A 9,169-nucleotide genomic window follows, 5' to 3' on the forward strand; every position below is an offset into this window, starting at 1 on the left:
TCTATGTAAACAATATGGCGCGGTTTCCTAGATAACGGTAATTGACACCGTAACGTCAAAAAGCGGTACCGCCATTTGCATGACGGCCGTCTTGGCGGTATCGAAGTGTCTGTCAACGTTTTTTTCATAGCGGTGAAGGTATTTTCAAGCGTAATATTAATTTGCGTGCCATTTTAAAATATTTTTTGTTCAAAATGAGTTTCATCAACTGGACCAGCGAGGATGATGAAATTTTAATTGATTTTGTGCGGGTTCATGATGTGCTATATAATGTAAAACATAAAGACTAGACTATTTTCGTCTTCTGATGATTGTTCATCTTCCAAATATACGAGTAACGCTAAATCAAGTTCGTCGATTTTCAACTATTGACACGTACTTTGTGGTCTGTTCACCGTAATAAAACGGTCAATGCAGTCTCGAACATTCCACATGTCTACGGCCGTCTTTTTGCGGTCATCATATTGCGTCCGTTTAAAAACGGCACCGCTATTGGAGGAAACCAGAGCTTTACTGTCCCAATTTCAATTTTTTTTTCTCCTTACAGAACGCGGTCTACAGCTGCAAATAATCATACCTATCACGGACTCCCCAGATAAGTGTTTTAATCTAAACAGGGTTTCGTTTAACTCGATTTACTTCACAGTATAATAATATGTTATTTTAAAAATTAGGGTTCTAGGTTCTATACTTAGCGGTCATATACTCGGAGGGAGGGAGGGAGGCTATTATTATTTGTCAGACGTTCGTCTTTTAGCACTCGTTTTTATCAACTCGGTTTCTTGTCGGTCTGTTGTTTGCTTGTTTGTCTGTTCGGCACAAATTTTGAAATCTATTTAAAACTAACTTCCCAATGAGCTAAAGGCTTGAAATGCTAATTACATATGTTGAAAATGGATGATAATGAAACATTAACTTGCTTTCTTTTTCGCCTTGTTGTTGCTATGGCAGGTACATTTTTATTTATTGTAGAGGCCATAGTAATACATATTCTGTGAAAATTCACTTGGCTTTCTATTTCGGCTGAAGGTGTAGAGTTAGGCGGTAGACCCCGAAACAGTCAGCAGTAATGTCGTCTCCGTAACCCCTTTGCATTTGAAACCCTAAAGCCTAAAGATAATTAAAATTTCGCCTGAATCAATCGGAGCTTAGAATATGAGTTTACTTGGTCCACTTAAGGTCCCAATCAAAAGTACAGAACTCTGATGAAAAACAAGTCCAGAACTATTAGTTTTAAATGCAAAATATTTACTCAGTCTTACTTATTTACAAAGAAATTACTAAAGTCAATATTGATAATACCAAACTCGAACGAAAGATATGCTGGGATCAGATAGATGGCGCTGTAGTCCACCACGCGAAAGAAGTCGGGGGAAACAGCTAGTCTACAGTTAATTTGATAAATATCGGATCTCTACTTGAACTGCTGAACGGTATCGAACCCTTATCTAGAGTAGTTTTAACAGCAGAAGCCAAAGACCAAGCAAAATGTGAACGCGAGCGTTGCGCCTAGATACAAGGCACTGAGAAGGTGTATAGTATAGAGGTGCCTTTTTAAAACTCGTTCGTAGGATCAAAGCAAGAGTTTCCGGGAAGTGAATGCCGAGCGCCGAGCGCTAGCACCTGCCAGAAATCCTTCTTAACCTATGTTATGATTTGCGTTCTAACATGACTTTTAAATAGGACCCTTAGCACCTAATTTTTGCCATTTTAGACTACAGGCCCATGTTCAAAAATGGATGGGTCATATGAACCACCAGGTGACGTATATAGGACGAAATAAGAGCACAAAATAATAAGATACAGCACTATGCCGTCACTTGTAAGCTGTCCAACTGAGTGCTGGTGAGAATTCAAAAGTGCAGGTAGAGTGAGTACATTTTGGTCATATATTTTTGTACGGCATTTTTACCATCGATAGATCCATGAAAAATAATAAGAAAGCGCGCAGTGCCGTAAAAAAATGATGCGCCACAAATTCAGTAAATTTTTTGATTTTCTAACAATTTCCAGGGTAAATTTGGTCATTTCATTTTGTACGGCATTAGTATCATACTGTTTCAATACAGCCTCTAATCCATTATTCCGCAACGCCGTACAAAAATCATGCGACAAGGGGAAAAAATTGAGGGTAGCAACCCCCTCTCTTTCCGTGGTCCGGGGGGTGATTTGAAAAAGTACGGCTTTGGTTCCAAAACATTATCTAGCACTCAAAAGTACTATTAAAAATAATGCCGTCAAAAAATTAGTGTTCATTTGAACGTGTATCAATAATTATCTTAATTTCATGGTATACTTGATTTTTAAAGCTGTAAAATCATTTGACTCTGTACGGCAACTTTTTTTTAACATGAGAGTGTAAAATACTATAGTTATATAGTATTGCCGTTCAAAAGAAACTGTTCTAAAAAAAATTATAGAGCAATACAAAAACTGAAATTTTTCAAATTATTGCAATAGTTTAAATATTCATAGATTAATAAAATATAGCAATTTTCTACGCTTTTCCCTTGTTTTAAATAGTATTAAGATAAATAAATTAGGAAAAAATTATGCCGTACATTTTAATGCAGACCACATCTTTTAGGCTGATGAAAATGACGCTACCATTTTAAGGGTGTAGTACTTTATGGCCATCTGATACTGTACGGCATTGACATATTTTTGAAGAGAACAATTGATAATATGATAAAATCACTATGCCGTCTAACTGAAGTGAACGAGTGTGTATATAATATCCACATCCCCTACAAACCTTTGGACCAACGAAAATGTACGGCATGTAAAAAAATATTATCTATGCATAAAACACTTTCAAAATAAATTAATTTTATGTTGTTTCAAATCATCCCCCGGACCACGGAAAGAGAGGGGGTTGCTACCCTCAATTTTTTCACCTTGTCGCATGATTTTTGTACGGCGTTGCGCAATAATGGGTTAGAGGCTGTATTGAAACAGTATGAAACTAATGCCGTACAGAATGAAATGACCAAATTTACCCTGGAAATTGTCAGAAAATCAAAAAGTTTACCGACTTTGTGGCGCACCATTTTTTTACGGCACTGCGCGCTTTCTTATTATTTTTCATGGATCTATCGATGGTAAAAATGCCGTACAAAAATATATGACCAAAATGTACTCACTCTACCTGCACTTTTGAATTCTCACCAGCACTCAGTTGGACAGCTTACAAGTGACGGCATAGTGCTGAATCGTATTATTTTATGCTCTTATATCGTACTATATACGTCATCTGGTGGTTCATATGACCCATCCATTTTTGAACATGGGCCTGTAGTCTATTTTATTATTGGTGTTTGATACAAAGAATTTATAGTTCGGTATAGTCTTTCTGCACTTTTAAATTGGTTTACCTAGAACAACTTCGAGCTAATAGGTTTGAGTCTTTGACTTTATTTTAAAGTAAGTTTTGAATTCGAGGTCTGAGGGTTCAAATTGAAACTCAATAAAATATGAAGTTTAGAGGAAAATGCATGCAGTTATAAAATAGTTTAAAAACAAGCACATTTGCAACAATCAGTTTTAAAAATAGATTAAATAAGGTTATTAGTCTTCTAGTTTCTAAGCGAACGCTATCAAAGGCTCGTCTGAAATTAGGGGCTCTGCCTCCAACCATTGCAGTCGAGACTACCTCAAAGACTTAAGTAAACTAAAAGTAAACTAAAAATTCTAACGCCAATAACCTTTTTTTTTTGTATTGTTATTCTCTTACTGGAACAGTCATGTTAAGTATCTGTTTAAAATACAATGCTGTATTACAGATTATCGCATTGTGCCAGTCAAGGTTCTTTGTGAATTCTAAACGAGCTTCAATTGCAGGAAACAAACAAAGAACACAGATCTCTACTATATAGATATCTTGAGTGTAGTGTTCTTGACCGCACTGTAAAACGTTAATAGAAATCAATACTTTTTACTTGGTGTGTTAAAACTTCTGCCGATTTATGTCAGATTTATGTCACTTACGTTTACAATTTACATTCAGGGCAAACATAGGACAATGTCGACAAGCGCATAAGTAGATAGGTAAGTGGGTGCCTTTGATTTGATGCTACTAATATGCTTGCTACTCTCGTGCGCTTGCTGACCACAGACGATAAATAACTCAAAATTTAAAACCCCCCTACAGAAAAACCTCTATAAGAAAACTAGAAAAGAGCTGAAAACTTTCAAACGGCTGAACCAATTTTCTTCGATTGTAGCTACGAATATACTCGATCAAGCCACCTTTCAAACAAAAAAAAAAAAACCAAATTAAAATCGGTTCATTTGTTTAGGAGCTACAGAGCCACAGACAGATACACAGATACACACGTCAAATTTATAACACCCATCTTTTTGGGTCGGGGGGTCAAAAAAATATAGATTTTCGCTAGGCCTGGGTCACCTGAGTGTAAAACATACCTTTAAATAAAGTAGGTAGGGCTTATGGTCAAGACATAGTCGGGCACATACTCTAAGGGTCTAGGTCTGATTTGAGGCTAGATTCCGGGCAAGTAATGCATTTCGAAGCATCATTTCAAAATTATGCGCGTGATAAGCAATTAAATATTACTTGAATGTGAAGAAAAACATCATATTATGAAAACCTGCAAAATGCATGACTGAAAATTTTCTATAATATTCTCAAAGATGTGTGAATTGATTTTCACAATCTCATTCTGAGAGGAGAGCAGTGCTCAGTAATGGGCCGGCGATAAGTTTATGATAATAAGTGAATAGACCTACAATAGCCACGAAAGTTCATTTAGGGCAAAGTTTGTTTTACAGGCCTTATTTGGATAAACTTAGTTCGTTTATAAAACGAAAACAAAGTTCAGTTCTTGTTAATATGCTATGAGATCATGAGTCCTAGTAATGTAGATTGTAGGTTGCTTTCGGAGAAAACAGGGTAAGTAATTTTTATGCGATGTCAGGAGCATGGATGGCCTAGCATGCAAAACAACACTTTTGAAATGACAACATAGCTATCATATTTCAATTCTAGTCACCTATTTATACATACATATACATATACATATACAGAGCCTCAACAGCTCAACCGGTAAAGGAGTGGACTGAAAACCTGAAAAGGTCGACGGTTCAAACCCCGCCCGTTGCACTATTGTCGTACCTACTCCTAGCACAAGCCTGACGCTTAGTTGGAGAGGAAAGGGGAATATTAGTCATTTAACATGGCTAATATTCTTTTTAAAAAAAAAAAATATATATACACATAATAATCACTATCACTACATAGTACAAAACTAAGTCGCTTCTCGCTGTCTGTCGCTATGTATGCTTAGATCTTTAAAACTATTCAACGGATTTAGATGCAGTTTTTTTTAATAAATACAGTAATTCAAGAGAAATTTTTAATATTCATAAGTATAATACATGCATAATATAGTAGAGGGACACCGATAATTTTTGGTTTCTAATGTGATATTGTAAATAAACACATTTTTTTGCACTTACATTGCAAACGCTGGCTAAAGCCTAGGAGATAGATCAAAATAATGTACTACAGTATTGTACACCGTAAAACGTTTGTTAATACTAATTCATGTTTGGCAATAACCTGGCTATCAAGATAATCAAAAGACTTAATATCCTAGCAGATTATATTTTAGCATGCACAATAGACACATAACAACCAAAGACAGGTAACTAAGGCTGAGATCTATAGACCGCACTTTGACTTTGCTCAGACTTAAGACACTGTTAAAACGAGACAACGCTATACCGCTGGCATAAATCTGTCTCGTTTTAACTGAAACTTAAGTCTAAGCAAAGTCAAAGTGCACTCTATAGATTTCAACCTGAAAGACAGGGATGATTAGTGCCACCACTGCATGAGATTCCCTTATTTATATGAGCAGCTTATATGCATATAGCAAGTATAAATATATCATATTCTTCATACTTTATCAAACTTTATCACTGAGCTTTAACTTATGAAACATTCGCTTGGCATCAATATTGTGTAGGTATAATGCATAAAAAAAGAGTACTCATGCGCCATTTTAACTTTAGGTGTCAAATATCATATCAAAAATAGATTTAGTCCTTATTTTAAAGATGAACCATACTTTTGTTAACCCTTAGAGTTAAAAAAAAAAGATTCCCACGAATTGAGAACCTCCTCCTTTTTTTGAAGTCGGTTAAAAAGGTGCATGAGAGGTCATTTTGTGTTAACCTATAATGTTAGTATTATAGACAAAGTGTCAAAATCTTACATTATGGTAAGTATTCAATAAAATAGGTTTCACAAAAATATTTACCAATATCAATTACTTATTACTTTTAATATAACATAATGTCAGCAAATTCATTATAGGGTTTTTAAAAATTCTTTGGGAACTCTTTGATGTTCCAGGATAAAAATAGTCTGGGTCCATATCTTCAGGAAGCAAGCTAGTTCTATACTTTAAATACATAGATAATGATCACAACTTTATCCATATAGATTTAGATATTTTTAGGTTCTGTACCTCAAAAGAAAAAACTGAATCCTTTTAGGATCACTTAGTTGTATGTCTGTGTGTCCGTCCATCTGTCGTGTCTGTCAAGAAAACCTGTAGAGTACTTACCATTGACCTAGAATCATGAATTTTGGCCGGTAGGTCTTATAGCCCAAGTAAAGGAATAAATCTGAAAACCGTGAATTTGTGGTTATGTCATTTAAAAAAAATTAAAATGAGTTTCATTTTTCAAAGTAAGATAACCATACCAAGTGGAGTATCATATAAAAGGGTTTTACATGTACATTCTAAAACAGATTTTTATTTATTTTTAAGCATAATAGTTTTTGATTTATCATGCAAAATGTCAGAAAAAAACCTAAGTACTGAAACCCTTGATGCGCAAGTCTGACTTGCACATGTCCGGTTATTTTTTAAATAAAGAATGTAACATATCTATGGCCAAATCTATATAAAAATAATAAAAATATAGGTTTCATTTATAAATTATATTATCAGGTTCTAACAGCTAAACTACTAGTTTTACCAAACTGCTACTAGTTTGGTAAAACTACAACCAGAAAAGTATTTTTGTTATTAATTATGATATAATTTTTATATATTATTTATGTTTGAATTTAAGCAATTTAGGAAACTAAGCTAATTTATGTGTTTTAATCTTATTAAAGCAAGTGGCTCAAGTGTTTTAAATTATTAAAGTACCTCTTGCCTATAGTATTGTGTACATATTAAAATATCACATACCCAGATAAGTCAGAGATTGGTTAACAATGCTAAATGATAGTCACTGGGACATCAACAACAGCAGTTAAATGACAATAATATAGTACAGTGAAGAGGACAGAGGAAGTTCAGTGAACAGAGCTACAGTCAATGATATTGTATAAGTATTATTTCTACTTCTATGTTAGATTTTAACATAGACCTAGAATGGATTTTAGGTGTATAAACAGAGTGATGCACTTAACAGAGAAAATTACTGACAAGACAAAGAATAGAATGATTTATATTTAGTGCTTCACATTGACTGGGGTCCAGATTCGTATATGAAGATGGATAAACACTGAAACAAAATAAAGATGACTCACCGCTGTGTTCAGTGAATATGTTCGAGCCGAGCATGCGAGGGTCTTTGGGCACCCGCGGCTTGTTCCTTGCCGAGCGCATGGACGCGCCGCTCGCCGTGCCGCGCTCCTTCGCCTGCTGAGCCCCCATCTTGTGCTCTCACCGCCGCCACCTTCTCGGCTACGACACCGGCAACCGACTCCTCGCCCAGACACTAATTCAATAAGTCTATCGATACCACAACGTACACACACTCCATCCTCAATAAAATCCTCACTATTCCAGTTTTTTAAAGTCAATAACGAAGTAAAACAAAGTTTAAGTAATCAAAGTAACGTATACGAGCGGATTTAAACATTTATAAAAAACATTACCGGATTGAATTCAGTGATATTCAAAAAACACAACCTCCGCCATTATGTGCGACTGTCACAGACAGTAAACCATAGATCAGTTAACTTCTTTTTTGTTTTTAATTTATTTTACGGCTCTGGGTTCTACTTTTTTTAAGCCTCTAGTTAACCATAGAAGTAAACCCTTGGAAGTTTTTAAATTCTTAATTCTCTATAATCCATACAATATCACCGTCTAGTGTAAACAGGTTGTTGGTTAGCAGTATTCGGTTGCAGACCGTTTTGACATGGTTTTTGCCGTTCACACACAGTTAATTTTTTTTTGTTCTAACACAGTGTCGCTCACAGAAGCTTTTAAGATAAGTGTATTGTGCGAGCGCAGAGTAGAAATTAAATATTTTGCTGAATATCAAGCTCGCCAACCATTGGCCATATTTGAGGACCTACGTACCTATATTTCCGCTATGCAGCCCTTTTGAGGACCTTATCTATAAAGAGTGTGGCTCAGGCAAGCGAATCTTTCATAGAGACCTACTTATATATGGGGCGGAGTAATGATATGAGCACAGTAGCATCCACAGAATCACAAACTAACAAATCATGTTAAAGAAGGTTTTTGTATAAAATGTTTCACACTGGCCAATTTTTATTCTAACTAGTTAGTTAATTCTGTTTAAAATTTGGAATGTTACTCTAACGTGTCTTCTAATAAAGTATATTTTCTCAAAGTATAATATTTATTTTAATTGAATTTTATCGATCCTAAAACGGACTCTAATAAATCACAGTAAAGATAAACGAGCCGAACGAACCAGAGGAAAAGAATTTTAGAATTCTGTCTATGAAAACTCATGAAACCTCGCACACTTCCCTTCGTCATACTGTGACCATACGTGACCTTAAGCCTACTTTGTCGTGTTAGTTTACAAATTGCGAAAAACCATAATAACATAATAAAAAAAGTTAGTTATATTTTCGCGGGCAGACCCGTACAGCTAGCCTTAAACTACCAGGCTCAAAAAGACTAGAACCCATAGCCGTTAAAAAAAATCCCATTTCATTGTGTAACCCATAGACTTGATAGATAATAAGTGTAACCCATGTGTAACCTGTGTTTGGACTTCGTCTGCGATGGCATTTTCTGGCGCGCGTGCTGTGCTTGTTTGGAGTGTTTTTTTTTTTGTTAAGAGTGGCTGGTTTTTGTGTTAGTTGGTGTTTTTTGGTGGTGGAACTGACTGGGAAGCGCTCTAAAAGGGGCGCCGCGCG

General features: G+C 35.4%; 1 protein-coding gene across 2 annotated transcripts in view; it reads right to left on the reverse strand.

Moving 5' to 3' along the window:
• The window catches only part of LOC123880071 (tyrosine-protein kinase Abl), a 46,904-nt gene extending 38,907 nt beyond the window's left edge, over positions 1-7,997 (reverse strand). For both annotated transcript variants that reach the window (XM_045927966.1, XM_045927965.1), the window contains exon 1: positions 7,574-7,997. In XM_045927966.1, the coding sequence (XP_045783922.1) occupies positions 7,574-7,700 (127 nt within the window). In that variant the 5' untranslated portion in view covers positions 7,701-7,997. The remainder of the gene's footprint in view (positions 1-7,573) is intronic.
• Between the last annotated feature and the right edge of the window lie 1,172 nt (positions 7,998-9,169).

This window comes from Maniola jurtina, chromosome Z (genome assembly GCF_905333055.1).
Source record: "Maniola jurtina chromosome Z, ilManJurt1.1, whole genome shotgun sequence".
NCBI classification, from domain to species: Eukaryota; Metazoa; Arthropoda; class Insecta; order Lepidoptera; family Nymphalidae; genus Maniola; species Maniola jurtina.